The sequence below is a fragment of the Schistocerca cancellata genome, chromosome 12 (assembly GCF_023864275.1).
Source record: "Schistocerca cancellata isolate TAMUIC-IGC-003103 chromosome 12, iqSchCanc2.1, whole genome shotgun sequence".
Classification (NCBI taxonomy): domain Eukaryota; kingdom Metazoa; phylum Arthropoda; class Insecta; order Orthoptera; family Acrididae; genus Schistocerca; species Schistocerca cancellata.
The window spans coordinates 158,239,817-158,258,580 of NC_064637.1; the positions used below are offsets into that span (position 1 = coordinate 158,239,817).

At 43.8% G+C, this 18,764-nt stretch overlaps 1 protein-coding gene across 1 annotated transcript in view; it reads right to left on the bottom strand.

The window, feature by feature from the left end:
- Nucleotides 1-8,208, bottom strand: part of LOC126109662 (aminopeptidase N-like) — a 202,144-nt gene extending 193,936 nt beyond the window's left edge. The window contains exon 1 of the mRNA XM_049914708.1: nucleotides 8,157-8,208. Within this exon, the coding sequence (XP_049770665.1) occupies nucleotides 8,157-8,175 (19 nt within the window). The 5' untranslated portion in view covers nucleotides 8,176-8,208. The remainder of the gene's footprint in view (nucleotides 1-8,156) is intronic.
- Nucleotides 8,209-18,764: the final 10,556 nt, after the last annotated feature.

The following is an 18,764-nucleotide window of genomic DNA, read 5'->3' on the forward strand; positions in this document are numbered from 1 at the left end:
CCAATCCATATTCACCTACTACGTTTCATTCTCTTCCTTTTCCTACTGTCGAATTCCAGTCACCCATGACTGTTAAATTTTCATCTCCCTTCACTATCTGAATAATTTCTTTTATCTCATTATACATTTCATCAATTTCTTCATCATCTGCAGAGCTAGTTGGCATATAAACTTGTACTATTGTAGTAGGCGTGGGCTTCGTGTCTATCTTGGCCACAATAATGCATTCACTATGCTGTTTGTAGTAGCTTACCCGCACTCCTATTTTTAATTCATTATTAAACCTACTCCTGCATTACCCCTATTCGATTTTGTATTTATAACCCTGTATTCACCTGACCAAAAGTCTTGTTCCTCCTGCCACCGAGCTTCACTAATTCCCACTATAAGACTTTTATCCATTGTGGATGTGGAACACTGCGACTGTGGTGTGAAAAGGTTTTCAGAAATTACTGCAACCAGTCGCCTTTTATGTAGATGTATTTTATTTAACCATGACCGGTTTCGAGCTGCCTAGCAACTCATCATCAGATGGTATATACATTTAGTGCTTTTTTGTACCCATTGTGTGGGTGGTTGAGTATCTGTGGCTAAACAGAAACGAGAACAAATAATCGCTACATGTGGTACAGTAACACGAAATATTTACAGAATAATTTATGTTTAACGTATAAGAGCAAATAATCACTACATGTGGTACAGTTACATGAAATATTTACAGTTTAATTTACGTTTTGAGGTGTTACTTACAGATAAATCTTTCTGCAGGTATATATATCTCTTTTAGGACGTATTTTTGAAACCATTGTGTCTTGTTTTTCACAATTACACAAGTTAAAACTTTCACTAGATGTATATTACTTTTATGAGGCACTGTTGGAAACATATATCTTGTTTTTCGTAAACATCGCTGAACACACTTAGCCACAGATACGAATACAGGATTTACACATTATAAACAAGCCAAAGATTGCAATATAACTACAGTATCAAAGATTTCAAGTTGACCAGAGGTATTATTAGTCATCGCACACACTGACAAGAGATTTGTCTTTATTACATAGAAAATAAATGTAAATTAGCTTAAACTATTAAAATATTTATTTATAAATTAACTGTGCAATTTTAACAGGTATATTAAACTAAATTTTTTTTTTTACATAATATTTCAGTTACATTTAAGATTATTGGTATTGAGAGTATTATGACAGCTAATTTCTTGCTCCTTCCATTGGCTGATCTTGGCATATGATGTCAGGGATGAGAGATTGATGGTTAACTTGAAATAATAAGTAATGCTGGTACTTGAAAGGGTGTGGAAAAGGAGTTGGCGGGGGGGGGGGTGTATAGGAAAAAGGAGAGGGGGGAATTTTGTTTCTGAATGACTGTTTAGTTTTTTAAGTTCAAAGAATCCTTAAAATTCTGAAAGAAGGAGTTATTCGCCAATTCTGTCTGCTCATTTAAAATGGTATGTGGGGAATTATGTTTGTGGGTGAAAATCTCTAATTGTTCAAGAAGATCCATCTTGAATCCCTTGTCTACAGTGTGTAGGATTTGAAGGTTAGTTTTAATGTCTGTTATGGAATGTTTATTATCTGCTAGATGGGTAGCAAAAGTGGATCTATTTAAGTTGTTTAGGCGAAGTGCATCAGTGTGCTCTTTGTATCGGATCTCAAAATTTCTACCTGTTTGCCCTATGTAGTAGCAGGAGCAGCTGTCACATCTTAATTTATATATACCAGATTTTTGGTAGGGTGTGCTGGCTATTTTGGTGTTGTGGACTATTTTGTTCTGTATTTTGTTGTTAGTGTGAAAACTTATTTTGACATTATGTGGTTTGAATAGCTTAGCAAGTTTGTATGAGATATTGCCGAGAAACGGCATACAAACGAATTTCGTTTCTTCTGCTACTGAGGTCTGGCTTGCTGCATATAACACCCTGTTGTTATATGATGGGACAGCCACTGAAATTGAGGCCTTAGCTGGTAAACTTAATAATGTTCACCCCAAAATACAGTTCACAGTAGAACACCAAACCCAAAAAGGTATCTATTTTCTTGACCTAAACATAACACATCACAACAATAAACATAAATTTCAGATATATAGGAAACCCACCACTTCAGATGTCATAATAAACAATACATCATGCCACCCAAATCAGCATAAACTAGCTTTTTTCAAATCAGCACTTAACCGTATCAACAAGATTCAAGCTGATCCTACTGCAAAAATTAATGAAATCAATATATTAAAAACAATAGCATCAAACAATGCTTATGACCCAAGCATAATTGAAAAATTAGATAAAAACATTATATCTAACAAAGCAAAACCAGCAAGCCAGACCTCAGTAGCAGAAGAAACCAAATTCGTTTGTATGCCGTTTCTCGGCAATATCTCATACAAACTTGCTAAGCTATTCAAACCACATAATGTCAAAATAAGTTTTCACACTAACAACAAAATACAGAACAAAATAGTCCACAACACCAAAATAGCCAGCACACCCTACCAAAAATCTGGTATATATAAATTAAGATGTGACAGCTGCTCCTGCTACTACATAGGGCAAACAGGTAGAAATTTTGAGATCCGATACAAAGAGCACACTGATGCACTTCGCCTAAACAACTTAAATAGATCCACTTTTGCTACCCATCTAGCAGATAATAAACATTCCATAACAGACATTAAAACTAACCTTCAAATCCTACACACTGTAGACAAGGGATTCAAGATGGATCTTCTCGAACAATTAGAGATTTTCACCCACAAACATAATTCCCCACATATCATTTTAAATGAGCAGACAGAATTGGCGAATAACTCCTTCTTTCAGAATTTTAAGGATTCTTTGAACTTAAAAAACTAAACAGTCATTCAGAAACAAAATTCCCCCCCCTCTCCTTTTTCCTATACACCCCCCCCCCCCCGCCAACTCCTTTTCCACACCCTTTCAAGTACCAGCATTACTTATTATTTCAAGTTAACCATCAATCTCTCATCCCTGACATCATATGCCAAGATCAGCCAATGGAAGGAGCAAGAAATTAGCTGTCATAATACTCTCAATACCAATAATCTTAAATGTAACTGAAATATTATGTAAAAAAAAAAATTTAGTTTAATATACCTGTTAAAATTGCACAGTTAATTTATAAATAAATATTTTAATAGTTTAAGCTAATTTACATTTATTTTCTATGTAATAAAGACAAATCTCTTGTCAGTGTGTGCGATGACTAATAATACCTCTGGTCAACTTGAAATCTTTGATACTGTAGTTATATTGCAATCTTTGGCTTGTTTATAATGTGTAAATCCTGTATTCGTATCTGTGGCTAAGTGTGTTCAGCGATGTTTACGAAAAACAAGATATATGTTTCCAACAGTGCCTCATAAAAGTAATATACATCTAGTGAAAGTTTTAACTTGTGTAATTGTGAAAAACAAGACACAATGGTTTCAAAAATACGTCCTAAAAGAGATATATATACCTGCAGAAAGATTTATCTGTAAGTAACACCTCAAAACGTAAATTAAACTGTAAATATTTCATGTAACTGTACCACATGTAGTGATTATTTGCTCTTATACGTTAAACATAAATTATTCTGTAAATATTTCGTGTTACTGTACCACATGTAGCGATTATTTGTTCTCGTTTCTGTTTAGCCACAGATACTCAACCACCCACACAATGGGTACAAAAAAGCACTAAATGTATATACCATCTGATGATGAGTTGCTAGGCAGCTCGAAACCGGTCATGGTTAAATAAAATACATCTACATAAAAGGCGACTGGTTGCAGTAATTTCTGAAAACAATTCCCACTATATCTAACTTTAACCTATCCATTTCCTTTTTTAAATTTTCTAACCTACCTGCCCGATTAAGGGATCTGACATTCCACGCTCCGATCCGTAGAACGCCAGTTTTCTTTCTCCTGACAACGACGTCCTCTTGAGTAATCCCCGCCCGGAGATCCGAATGGGGTACTATTTTACCTCCAGAATAATTTACCCAAGAGAACGCCATCATCATTTAATCATACAGTAAAGCTGCATGCACTCGGGAAAAATTACGGCTGTAGTTTCCCCTTGTTTTCAGTCGTTCGCAGTACCAAAACAGCAAGGACGTTTTGGTTAGTGTTACAGGGCCAGATCAGTCAATCATCCAGATTGCCCCTACAACTACTGAAAAGGCTGCTGCCCCTCTTGAGGAACCACACGTTTGTCTGGCCTCTCAACAGATACCCCTCCGTTGTGGTTGCACCTACGGTACGGCTATGTGTATCGTTGAGGCACGCAAGCCTCCCCATCAACGGCAAGGTCCATGGTTCATGGGGGGGATCGAAAATATATTACTGTGATTTCAATTAGAGAGGCTCCCAAGCACCAGTATTGTCAAACTATGTTAATGCGCTTAATTTATTATTGAAACGTATTTCGCAATGACAACAATCATCGTTCTGTTTACGATGTTGTAGTTAACTGCTTGCATGGAATCGTTTACTTCGATAACACTAAAGGGTTACTTTAGGAAAACAGAACACAAGTTTTTCGTTAAAGTACACTTCTTTATGTCTTGCGATCGTCATTTTGCTCATATTGAGAAACAAGAAGTTAACTGAGTGTGTGAATTTCCGAAAGATTTAGTTAGCCTACGCACACTATAACATTCACAGTGACTGTTGACAATGAACGAGATTTTCAAAGCCTGAAGTCGGCTGCTGAAATAATATGAAGTACACTAATGTGCATACTTCAAAAGCACAGTGGGTCAGACCGACTGCTGAGCAGCTAGGGGTACTGCAAGTTCGGTTAACTCTGAATGCAAGGGAAGAGTTCAAGGAACGATACATCCTGAAGTGGAACGTAAACCCATCTGATGCTCAACAGGCACAGCTGGAAACACTACACAATAAACCTAGGTTGTCTGAAGGAAAGAGAAGGGATTTAGCTAAAATGTTTCCATTTACAAACGGGGAAAATAAGTGGTTTTACGTTACGAGAACTTTGTGAAATGAGTGAAAATGAATGTGATGGCATTTATGTCGTTATTTTCTTCAGATTTTGTATAATTTTGTTCTTAAATCTGTTGACCTAGAATAAAAACGCATAAATGACCCGAAACCTGTACAGTTTTTGTGTTCGTATCGCTATCCCCAACTTTTATACTGCTTTACACGTTTCTCTAAACCAGATTTTTGGCACTTAAGCGATGCAAGTATTTAACACATCAACTCATTTCTTAAGTAACGAGGCATATGAAGCTGTTTTAGACACGCAAGTTCGACTATTTAAGGAATCAGCGGTTTAGCGATTACAATCTAACCGAGTTAGCTGATTCACATCAAATTTATATGGAGGTTCCATGCAACAACCGAGCAACGAGATGTCCGTTTTCCAGCAAGGAGGTTCCCAAACCACGGGTATGTTAGGGACTTGTAGGTCACCTCTCTGAAACAGGATCCCTCAGACCAGAGCCAGGGGGATCTATCTGGTGAATCTGGCAGCGCGCGTCCTGTCCAGTTTGAGGAAGCTGTGTTGCAGCGAACTGAGGGGAAACCCGACACCGGCACACGATCCACAGCCGTGGGGCTGAATACCTCCGAGGCCATTGTGTCGGAAGTCTTGCACAATGCAAGCATGCAGCCATTCAAGTAACAGGAGGTACAGTGCCTATCAGCTGATGACTTCCGTCAGCCCGTGGAGTTTTTCCAGTGGTATCTGTTCCAAAACTGATTTCCAAACGTGCATTATTTTTGTACACTAACAAGGCTGCCGCTGTACAAGGTCAAGGACAAAATAGTCATGCCTCGGACTTGTATACCGTAAGACGATTCGTGCGTTCCACCATCAGCAGAGATTCGCAATAAATTTGTGAGCTGGTGTTGTTCACAGCCTTCTGATTGTGCCGTATCCTCCTAACACACTCGGTGAAGGAAATTACGGTGTCCTTATGTGTAAATTACCACCGGAAACGTCCGATAACCTCCCACTGGCAGTCGGGTAACGATCTTGCGTCCAGGTTTTCGTTGGTGTTAGACAACATATAGACAGTGTTTTGTCCAGTTGTCGGATTGAGAGGGTTAGGCCAGTACCGCATCCACCGCTTTCTCTCGACCTGACTGCTACAGATTTATTTTTGTGGTGGGAAATGAAACGTTTGTTGCGCGAGACATTGACAGACATTCCAGAAGGAGCTGACCTCTTCCGGCTGAAGCTGCCGCCGTTATTCGTGAGACACCTGCTCGCTCTTTGCGCTATACGGTCATTAGTATTCACATCCCAGTTGTGCATTAATGTAAGCAGAGGGCATTTTCAGCGACATCTGTAAACAATATTCACCACAAGGCAGTATGAACACTGCCTCTGAACATTACAAATGTCAAAACCTTCACGGACCCCCAGCAGGGAAACTGTTGACCTGTGACAATTGTGTCACACAAAAAAGTCTCTTTTTATCTCCTCTAATAACTCTACATATCTGTACATGTAGATTTCTTTTACAACGTGTATGTTGTGTAGGTGCAGTTAGAGCGCATAACTCCTTGAAGAAGCGCCTAAGAGATTAAAGAACACGTAGTATTCTCACAGCTCGCTTTACAATCAACACTTAGTTCGTGAGTGGAGTTAACCCAGAAATGTCTCCCATACGACCTTAATGAGTGAAAATACAGAACATGTGGTAATATGTTCATCTGTTTTGCTTCCAAAAGAAGAAAATTATGCAAATAGAGAAAGTTGTGATTCTTAAGAGTTCGTCCTGTACGGATTTCGATCGATACGTACAGGAAAAAATCTAGAGAATTCTGTGATATCACTGGCTATCGTTAATGTGCTACATTATCCGTTGGCGTTATTCTCTTGGCTGTACACTTCCAAAAATATCAAGAATTTATTCTGTTCATCACACAAACCATATTCTTTATAGCACCTCTATCATCAGATGAAGGTATCAATATACTTTATGTATGTTAAGGGAAAGGTCGTTGATATGCAGGGTGCTTCAAAAGCAACCGTACGCACTTCGTATGTGTAATGCGTGCATCAAAATGAGAATAAAACGTTAAATTAAGTTTTGTCTAAAACTGTTTATTTCAGAGTTATGCAACACAAACGACACAAAATTGATTCTTTTCGGAAAGAAACGACGCGAGTGAACCCGAAATTCAACACAGCTACGTACTGTACGTGTACCCGAGAACATGTTCAAAATTATGTGCATGTAGACGAAGACAATGATGTGCTCGATTTGCTAGCGCTCTCTGAATGTCTCAGCCTCTGTTCATCTCATTATGCACAGTTGAAATGCTATTTTCCTTTCGCTGCTGCAGTTGTGCTACATTATCGATTCTAACAACACACACGAGCTTTTTGAGACGGCTCCGAAGATAAAAGTCCAGGAGGCTGAGATCTGGATATCTGGCGGGCTAAGCAACTGGCCAGGCACCACGTGTCCACTTACAGGGATAAATAATTTCTTGCCTCCAGACTGCAATGTACAGGGGCACCGCCGACAAAGACACATGAGCCGATATGCAGGCGAACACGACACGCGAAAAGCTCGTACAGGCCCATCATGTATTGCCTGCCACAAATGACATTAAGCAACGTAACCCGGAAATAAATCAGTGTCAGACAAAACTTTATTTCACTCTTACTTTGATACACACATTTCACCCACGAAGTGTGAACAGTTACTTCTGAATCACCTTGTATGTGAGTAAAAGGAATGGATCCAAAATTGAACCCTGTGGCACTGCATTACTTTATTTTATTTTATTTTTTTTGTACCATTCATTCAAGTTTTTCTTGTTTCTCAGCGTCGTTTGAATAATAAGGTAACAATTTCTCTGCATTCCTTTCGCCAAATATGATGGAAATCAGTTGTTTGTAACAACTTTAAATATACAGAACTAGCTTCTTTTCGAAAGCTGTAGCTACACAATCAAATCCTTCGGGAAGATGGAGGAGTAAAATAAAATTCCGGCTGGTGCTATTTTGCTGTTCAAAGGCTGCCATATTTTCTCAGTAAATAGCGTCTGCGTAAATGCGTGGCAGTGGCAGTTACCGGAGTTTCCTCCTCGGGTTGTAGTCCGCTTAGACGCGGCCCTCGCGCGCCCGCTAGGGTGCGGCAACTCACCTGCGTGCAGTCGGCTCATGGCGGCGAAGCGTCCGCTGCGGCTGTGCTCTGCAGACCCTCGGGACGAGAGACCAGCGCCGGCCATCCCTTTTATGTGATCCATCGCGCCTATCAAGCGATACACGAAGATTAAGCGGCTATCGGAGGCCACGTTCCGTCTCATCGGCTGATCAGAGTCGCTGATAACGCTCAGGCAGTGTCTGTCTTTGTTAATATGTTAATAAAGGAAATAAATTTCCTGCACGTGTCCGCCATCTTTGTGACTATTTCATGAACGAACCCGTGTAGACCGCTTAATAAAATTTATCTACGTTTTACGTCGTTTCAGCTTTTTCCATCATCAGGTGAAAACTGCGAACATGCAGAACAAGCTTCACCGTCAACATCGACAGCAGATAATAGTTTTGATTTGGTGATATACAGGGTGTCTCCGGAAGAGCGTGCAAAAATGTAGGAGGACACATAGAATGCTACACTGAACAATTTGAGGTACGGAACCTTAGGTCGGAGAAGCCAGCTGAAGGAGATAAGGAAGGAAACTTGTCTACCGCTTTGTCTAGCGTTACTGTTTCCCAGCGTATTTACAACTCAGATGCGTACAAGAATTAGATTTTCACTCTGCAGCGGATCGAGACGTGGCTGCACGATCCGTTACAGCCATGCGGATATGGCTGTCGTCTCGACTGCTAGTGATACGAGGCCGTTGGGATCCAGCACGGCGTTCCGTTTTTACCCTCCTGAACCCACCGAGCCGGCCGCGGTGGTCTAGTGGTTATGGCGCTGCAGTCCGGAACCGCGGGACTGCTACGGTCGCAGGTTCGAATCCTGCCTCGGGCATGGGTGTGTGTGATGTCCTTAGGTTAGTTAGGTTTAAGTAGTTCTAAGTTCTAGGGGACTTATGACCTAAGATGTTGAGTCCCATAGTGCTCAGAGCCATTTTTTGAACCCACCGATTCCATATTCTGCTAACAGTCATTGGATCTCGACCAACGCGAGCACCAATGTCGCGATACGATAAAACGTAATCGCGATAGGCTACAATCCGACCTTTAGCAAAGTCGCAAACGTGATGGTACGCATTTCTCCTCCTTACACGAGGCATCACAACGACGTTTCACCAGGTAACGCTGGTCAACTGCTGTTTGTGTATGAGAAATCGGTTGGAAACTTTCCTCATGTCAGCACGTTGTAGGTGTCGCCACCGGCGCCAACCTTGTGTGAATGCTCTGAAAAGCTATTCATTTACGTATCACAGCATCTTCTTACTGTTGGTTAAATTTCGCGTCTGTAGCGCATCATCTTCGTGGTGTAGCAATTTTAATGGCCAGTAGTGTCATTTGAGAGCTGGTGGTATGGGCCAAAACAAGACAAAAATGTCTGCCAAACATGGGCTCTAAACGGCATATCTTAAGAACGCACTTCTACTACAAGCTCTACGCTATTACGAACGACCTACAGAAAGAACTAAACAGATGATGACACGTTGCTCTATTATTGTCCGTGGATACAGCACGCCCTAACCATCTGTCAGTGTCGTTACTTCAGACCGTATTCACAGTTGTGGGCGAGTGCAGCGCATATGTTAGTTCTAATGGAACCACGTGGTGCTGCGGTAAGTTTGTGCAGTTCTTTGACACTGCATTAGGTTGGTGCGTAAGTCTGTAGCGTTTTTCCACAAGTTTAATAAACAGATACACGTAAGAGCAATTAGTCGTCAATAAATGTTATCCTTCACTATTTAGAACAGTCTGCCAACGCTCAGGTAACGTTCAGATTCCACGACTGTAGAAATGCAGTGATTTTCAGGCGAAGAGTTCGTCGAGCGGTGTTCAGAGTGCTTCAAGCGGAAAGAAATTTCCTTGAAGTTTGTTCGATAGAGAGCGGAAAATATGAAAATATGAGGGTGCAAGATCAGGTGACTAGCGTGGGTGCGGAATGACTTCCCAACCCAATCCTGAATAGTGCTTCTTGTCAGCCTAGCAGAATGTAGGCGGGCGTTATCGTCTTCCTAGTCGTTGTCCTTGAACTGCGTCTGCAAGACGCCTCAGGTTTTGGTAATAAATGTGAGCAGCTACAGTTACACATTGGCGAAGCAATTCATAGTACACCGCAGTTTTGCTGCTCTCCCGGGTGAATAACATTTTCTTTTGTGGATGCGTGCAGGTCTTTGCATAGGGAGTTGCTGCCTTTTGACTCAACCATTGCTTTATTTTCCTTATGTTAGCTTAAAGTCACCATTTCTCGTCACCAGTAACGATACAAGATTGGTATCGTCGGTGTTGTTCACGAGCCAATTGATGAGGAGCAAACAGAGATGCATACAGAATGAAGCTATCACTCTGCAGCGGAGTGTGCGCTGATATGAAACTTCCTGGCAGACTGAAACTGTGTGTCGGACCGAGAATCGAACTCGGGACCAGGGTGCGATTTGCGCTTTTACCAGTGGGGGGGATGTCTTTGGGGGTTAGTAGAACTATATATGTTACTAGCTTGGACCGTGGCGTTAGGCATGACTAAACAGCTATTTATAAATAAATGTTAATGCCGAAACTCACTATTCACGTGTATGCACTATCAGAAAAGCCATCCCTAGTTATATCTTTAAAAGTACATTATAGGTAAAGCTTATTTACAAAATCATCTACACTCCTGGAAATGGAAAAAAGAACACATTGACACCGGTATGTCAGACCCACCATACTTGCTCCGGACACTGCGAGAGGGCTGTACAAGCAATGATCACACGCACGGCACATCGGACACACCAGGAACCGCGGTGTTGGCCGTCGAATGGCGCTAGCTGCGCAGCATTTGTGCACCGCCGCCGTCAGTGTCAGCCAGTTTGTCGTGGCATACGAAGCTCCATCGCAGTCTTTAACACTGGTAGCATGCCGCGACAGCGTGGACGTCAACCGTATGTGCAGTTGACGGACTTTGAGCGAGGGCGTATAGTGGGCATGCGGGAGGCCGGGTGGACGTACCGCCGAATTGCTCAACACGTGGGGCGTGAGGTCTCCACAGTACATCGATGTTGTCGCCAGTGGTCGGCGGAAGGTGCACGTGCCCGTCGACCTGGGACCGGACCGCAGCGACGCACGGATGCACGCCAAGACCGTAGGATCCTACGCAGTGCCGTAGGGGACCGCACCGCCACTTCCCAGCAAATTAGGGACACTGTTGCTCCTGGGGTATCGGCGAGGACCATTCGCAACCGTCTCCATGAAGCTGGGCTACGGTCCCGCACACCGTTAGGCCGTCTTGCGCTCACGCCCCAACATCGTGCAGCCCGCCTCCAGTGGTGTCGCGACAGGCGTGAATGGAGGGACGAATGGAGACGTGTCGTCTTCAGCGATGAGAGTCACTTCTGCCTTGGTGCCAATGATGGTCGTATGCGTGTTTGGCGCCGTGCAGGTGAGCGCCACAATCAGGACTGCATACGACCGAGGCACACAGGGCCAACACCCGGCATCATGGTGTGGGGAGCGATCTCCTACACTGGCCGTACACCACTGGTGATCGTCGAGGGGACACTGAATAGTGCACGGTACATCCAAACCGTCATCGAACCCATCGTTCTACCATTCCTAGACCGGCAAGGGAACTTGCTGTTCCAACAGGACAATGCACGTCCGCATGTATCCCGTGCCACCAAACGTGCTCTAGAAGGTGTAGTAAGTCAACTACCCTGGCCAGCAAGATCTCCGGATCTGTCCCCCATTGAGCATGTTTGGGACTGGATGAAGCGTCGTCTCACGCGGTCTGCACGTCCAGCACGAACGCTGGTCCAACTGAGGCTCCAGGTGGAAATGGCATGGCAAGCCGTTCCACAGGACTACATCCAGCATCTCTATGATCGTCTCCATGGGAGAATAGCAGCCTGCATTGCTGCGAAAGGTGGATATACACTGTACTAGTGCCGACATTGTGCTTGCTCTGTTGCCTGTGTCTATGTGCCTGTGGTTCTGTCAGTGTGATCATGTGATGTATCTGACCCCAGGAATGTGTCAATAAAGTTTCCCCTTCCTGGGACAATGAATTCACGGTGTTCTTATTTCAATTTCCAGGAGTGTATATACACGTATACGAGGGGAATTCAAAAAGTAGAGGCACATTTGTGCAAAGGTGTACTTATTCTGATGATAGAAAACTGAAATATATTAATAACATTAATAGTAAGACTTACTAAAAACTTTCAGTGTTCGGCTCCACAAATTTAAATTATATGTAAAGTTTTACTCCAGTGCGTGGGAAATAAACATCCCAGGTTGGGATGCATAAACTAAAACCAGAGGAGGGGATGGTTTGATGCAGAGGGGGGGGGAATCCCCCCCCCACACACACACACACATCCCTCCCCCCCCCGGCAAATCACACACCGCTCGGGACCTTTGCCTTTCGCGGGAAAGTGCTCTACTATCTGAGATACCCATGCACGACTCACGACCCGACCTCACAGCTTCAGTTTTACCAGTACCTCGTCTCCTGCCTTCAAAACTTCACATAAGCTCTTCTGCGAACCGGGCTCAGATGGTACAGCACTTGCCCGAGAAAGGCAAAGGTCCCGAGTTCGAGTCTCGGTCGGGCAAACAGATTTAATCTTCCGGGAAGTTTCAGAGATGCATATACGGCCAACCGCTGATTTTTGTGATTTTGGCTTCTAGCAAGCAATGCCCACGCACCCGATTTTTGAACCTTCCCCATTGCATGCAAATGTCGCGTGATGGTGGGATGATCACAGGTCACCACATTTGCAAGTTGTCTAGGATGCTGAAATAGATCATTATGGATTAATGCTTATAAACGATCTTCATAAAATCCCAAAGGTCTTACTGAACGTGAAGAGTCACTAAAGACAAAATGTTACGCCTTAAAACGAGAAAGCCATTTTATTAAAGAAAATTGCTCTGATCACTATCGAACTTAACATCTACTGTCATCAGTCCCCTAGAACTTATAACTACTTAAACCTAACTAACCGAAGGACATCACACACAGCCATACCCGAGGCAGGATTCGAACCTGCGACCGTAGTGATTGCGCGGTTCCAGACTGTAGCGCCTAGAACCGCTCGGCCACACCTGCCGGCAACTGTTTTATTGCTGTGCTCTGACCAATGACGTCATCCGCATACACGGCGCAGATGTTTCTGGCTGCCTCTGCTGTTGACACCGCCCTATTCAATTTGAACACAAGATGATGTCGGAAATGAACTGATTTCTCAGGCTAGCACTCATTTTTCTAGCGACCACAACCAAAGTCACTCTCTCCAGATGGCGAAATGACAGTGTTTAAACTCAAGCAGAACATTGAATTACAAATATAAAATGACAGTCGATAAATAAGCCCATAGTAACCGGAATTCCAATATCCAAAACAAAAACTGTGCGAACTTATAAACCAACCTAATAATCTTATCTTTGCACAGGTCTATTATTCCACATGGGAAACGGAAGACATAACTTTTTGTTATGCTCTGGGAAATGAAATAACCATTGGAACTGTGCCCTGTACACTGTAAAATAACCAGAATGCAGGGTATCTACCTGCGCCAGTACTCAGCCGTGTTTTCGAGCGACAAGCACACTCTAGCTAAGTGGCTGCTACAACGGAGGATCGTTCAAAACCTCTCTACATTCGTAATCCTGTTGTGGTGGAACGAATGGGAGAAGACCCTGGAACTTCCGTAGGGTATGCAGAATTTCAGCGTCTCTAGGGATTAGTCATCCTCTGGTCTGGCCGATCATGCATATGGTTGGCCGATTGGTTGATTCGAGGAGGGGACCAAACAGGTCATCGGTCGCGCCGGATTAAGGAAGGATGGGGAAGGAAGTCGGCCGTGCCCTTTCAAAGGAACCATCCCGACATTAAATAAATAAATGTAGTGTGACTAGGACCTCCCATCAGGTAGGCCGCTCGCCGATTGCAAGTCCTTCGATTTGACGCCACTTCGGCGACTTGCGCGTCGATGGGGATGAAATAATGATGATTAGGACAACACAGCACCCAGTCCCTGAGCGGGGAAAATCTCCGACCTAGCCGAGAATCGAACCCGGCTCTTAGGATTGACTTTGTCGTGCTGACCACTCAGCTACCGGGGGCGGACATCCCGACATTGGCCCGAAGCAATCTAGGGAAATAACGGAAAACTAAACCAGGATGGCCAGACGTGGGTTTGAACCGTCGCCCTCCCACATGCGAGTCCAGTGGGCTAAACACTGCGCCCTCTCGCTCGGTAATCATGCACGAAATGCTGCTACACCCATATGAAGTAAATGATGTCCAAGCCCTTCGACAACAGGCTCAACCCGCCAGAAAGCTGTTCTGCCAGTAGACTTTGAAAACATATGGTAAAGATCACTTTTCACAACAAATGTACGTTTCACAGATTTGGCTGATTTGATGCAAAATTGGATTGTCAAATTTCGTAACCAAGAAGTGCAAAATCCACAAGCAGTTGAAAAAGCATCACATTAAAACCGATTTTCAGTTAATTCATGGGCCGGAATTAGTGGTGCTAGACTAACAGGCCTTCACATACTGCCCTACAGCCTGAGTGTTGCAGGGTATCCTCAGTACCTACCAAACAACTTGCTTGTCCAGCTGTAGGAGGCACCATTCCAGCAACGGCTGGAGATTTTTTCAGACAGTGTGTGATTCCATAAAACGTTGGACAGATGGATAACTTACCAGGAATGGACACCATGCTGAGAACTTCCTTTAGCTTATACGATGGAGTACCAGTTCATTTTCTCGTAATATCCGAGAACGCCTCTCACCTACATTTAATGGACGGTGGATTGGTCAGGGAAGTCCAGTGCGTTTACCAGCCCCTTCTCCTGATCGTCGTCCCTTGGATTATTGATCATGGAGTGACTTGAGATCTTTGGGGTATGCAAGTTCCATTCATGATGTACAGACACTACAGGAACGTATCACAGATGCCTGCCAGAGAAGCCATATAAAACCTTGATTTTTCTTCGTACGGTGCGTGATATCATAAAACGTCGGACGGAGGTATGACTTCTAGAAATGGGCACCATGTTGAGCACTTCCTTCAGCTGATGCAATAGCAGGCAGATTCCTGTTTCACAGTAAGAGAATAACGTGTTATCATTTGTTTACTACATTCTGTAGGTCGTTTGTAACGGCAAAGAGGTTGCAGCAGAACTGTGTTTCACAGCAGAGAAGGTGACGAAGTACTCATAGCTGTGTAGGTATTCATTTTATACCGCTTATTATCTGGTCATTTTTTTTTCATATTCTAGTCCATACTACCACCTACCACATACTTTTTTACACTCTTCATCTTAAACAAAGTACAGGTGAGAAGCAAAATAATGTGAACATCTGTACTTACTTGGGAATGGTTTATTAATAAGGGGTTGGACCGCCATTTGTTCGTAACACAGCTGCGATTCTTGTTGGAATACTGGAATATAATGATTGTATAGTCTCTCCAGTGGAATGTTATGCCACTATTCGATCAGAACCTCTTCTAATTCCTGTAGTGACGACGGTGGCGGAAAGCTGGTCCGGAGTCTACGCTTCAATATCGCCGGCAAGAGTTCCATAAAGTTCAAGTCCGCGGACTGTGCTGGCCAGGGAAGACGCTGCAGTTCAGTTGCATGCTCCTCACACCACGATTGTACTGTCCTGGCTGTCTGAATGGGTGCATTATCCTCCTGAAATACGGCATCATTGTTGGGGGATCATCGTCTGAATCGTGTGTGCACCTGATCACCTAAAATGTTCACATAATCGTTGGCTGTAGCAAGGCCGGTCAGAGTAAAGATGGGACCAGCAGAATACCATGATATGGCTAGCCCACACCATCACGCTTCCACCTCCATGCCTAACGGTTGGAATTAAGCAGTCAGTATTGTAGGCTTCTTTCCTCCAGACGTAAAGCCGGTCCGATGTTGGAAATAACGAAAACTGTGTATATACTAAGATGGTATCTGTTCTTTCGGACATGTCCGAAAGTACAGACACCATCTTAGTATATACATAGTTAAGGCTCACCGGCCACTTGACCATCTTCTTCTTCTGTGCGAATGCACAAACAGTGCCCGAACTCTTGCGGGAATCGGCAACGCGCCGCAAGTAATGAGTATAGTGGGCGGGGGCACTACGTATGTAGTGTTCATTTCATTGTAATAACGGAAACGTTGACTCGTCGGACCATATGACGTGATTCCACTGATCATCCGCCCAGGATCTATTCTCCCAATACCAAGTTTTACGCTTCTTTACGTTGGTTGTCGTCTCTGATTCTTTCGGTATAGCAGCTCATCCATGAATTATTCGCTTTATGGAGTTCTCGGTGGACAGTGCCGATAGACACGGCGTCTCGAAGATGGCTGTTGAGGTCTGCAGGCCGGCTGAAGTGGCCGTGCGGTTAAAGGCGCTGCAGCCTGGAACCGCAAGACCGCTACGGTCGCAGGTTCGAATCCTGCCTCGGGCATGGATGTTTGTGATGTCCTTAGGTTAGTTAGGTTTAACTAGTTCTAAGCTCTACGGGACTAATGACCTCAGCAGTTGAGTCCCATAGTGCTCAGAGCCATTTGAGCCATTTTTTTTTTAGGTCTGCAGTCACTTTAGCCTCCGTAGTTTCGTGTTGTTTTGACTCAATTCGTGTTAGCGTACGACGACCTCCGTCATTTAGATTTGATTCTCGCGCTCTATTACGTTTACGCTAAGATTTATATCCATGTCTTGTGTATGCTGTGATGACTGTTGAAACAGATGCTCTTGAAACATTCAATAAGTCGACTGTCTCGGTTACTAATGCTCCAGCTAATCAGGCCCCCACAATCTGCCCTCTTTGGAACTCTGGTAGGCCTTTCATTGCATTTAGATCTCGGCCTCTGAATACAAATGCGAAGAGTGCACTACTGGTAAACGACCACCTGCACCGACGCCTAGTCCGTACTGCACAGTCCAGCACGACACGTGACTTACCTATGCTGTTGACCGTCAAACAAATCCATCCCATCACTACCACTGTCCACATTATTTTGCCTAACCCCTGTGTATGGGGCAGCCTACTGAAAACTGAACAGCCACCACGACGGATCCTGTGAAGGGTTCCATTCAAAAGTAATCACCACACGCGTTAAGACCATTTTGCGACTGCAAGACGAGACGATCATCTCCTGTTTCGTAGAATGCGGTCGGCCGTTGGCGGATCCACAACCGCACCCACTTCTGCACTTCCACGTCCAACTGAAACCGATATCCGCGCATGTCTTTCTTCAGGTGACAGTTGATGTGTAAATCACAGGGTGAAAGGTCCGAACTGCACGGATGATTCTGCAGAGTCTCCGAACCAAATCGCTGAAACATAACATTCGCCTGTGATTGGCAGTATGAGGGCGAGCGTCATCGTGGAACGATACGATTGCGTGTATCAGTATTCCGACAGCCCGAGGCTAACCGTACAGCCAACACTTGAAACATCTCACACGTCGCTCGCCAAAGGAATCCAAAATTGTCTCACAAGTGTGAGTGTGTGGGTGCTATTCTGTCATTCTGCGCAACGGATTAGTCGGAGGTGTACCCTTTACCCTGTGGCTCCTGCAAGATGCAATTTCCACCCCCACACTACTACAGAAGTCAGACAGACGCTCCTAACGTTCTAAAGAGAAATGCCTGAAAAACTTTCAGCAATAAATATCTTCTGGAGTCGTCCGCTGTAAGGAAATGACACAAAAATTCACAAAATTTCTTACGTAACTATTTGGATTCTTGGGTACTGGAGTAGTGCTAGTTAGTGTAAGAAAAACATGAAACTAACGAAAATTATTATTTATTTTGCAAAAATTCTGAGAAATCACAATGGCACTTTTAGTTATGAACTGAACAAGTTATATCCTGGTTCTTTTCGGAATGTGAAGTTACCTCTCAAGCATAAGATTCGCTAATGAAATTTCTATACATAGTTTAAGATTGTTATTGACTTGGCAGAATGGCTGAGAGCCGCGCCTACTCAACTTGAATAATTATCCGTTAGAATGTTTCTCGGTACGGTCGAGGTTGTCGTGTGTGAAATGCAGTGGAGTGTACTGTTGTGGAGGAAATATGGGGCTCTCAAGAGCTGTAGCGCACAATACCGTAAGCTGCGATGACTGCTGTCTGCGCCGCTCGCTGTTGACAAATAAGATAACTCTCGTTCTATCTGGATTGACCTTTGCCAATCAAACTCTCCGTATGTCTTGATGAAGTCAAGGACTCCTATTCGCCCCTAGTCTAACTATTGGCATGGTACACCGGTCAGATAACCAGCCCATAACTCTGTCCATTCACACCGCACAATAAATGTGGCGGCCAACACAGTGGACGACACTTAATCGCAAGGACTCAATATAGAGTCACACTCTGATTCATTCTCAACAGAGGTGCTCTCCCAGTGAAGTACTGAGGAGAGACTTGTTCCTCGCTCTTTGAGTACACGTACGAGCACACACGCTCTCGTTACGTGTTCTCGCTCCGAGAGTGACAACGGAACAGCCCCTCTTCACTACAGACATGAAGCGGTATATCTTTTGGTCTCTTCCATTACTCCTTCAGCTCAAGGCTTCAGGAATATCATCTTCCAATCAGCATTGC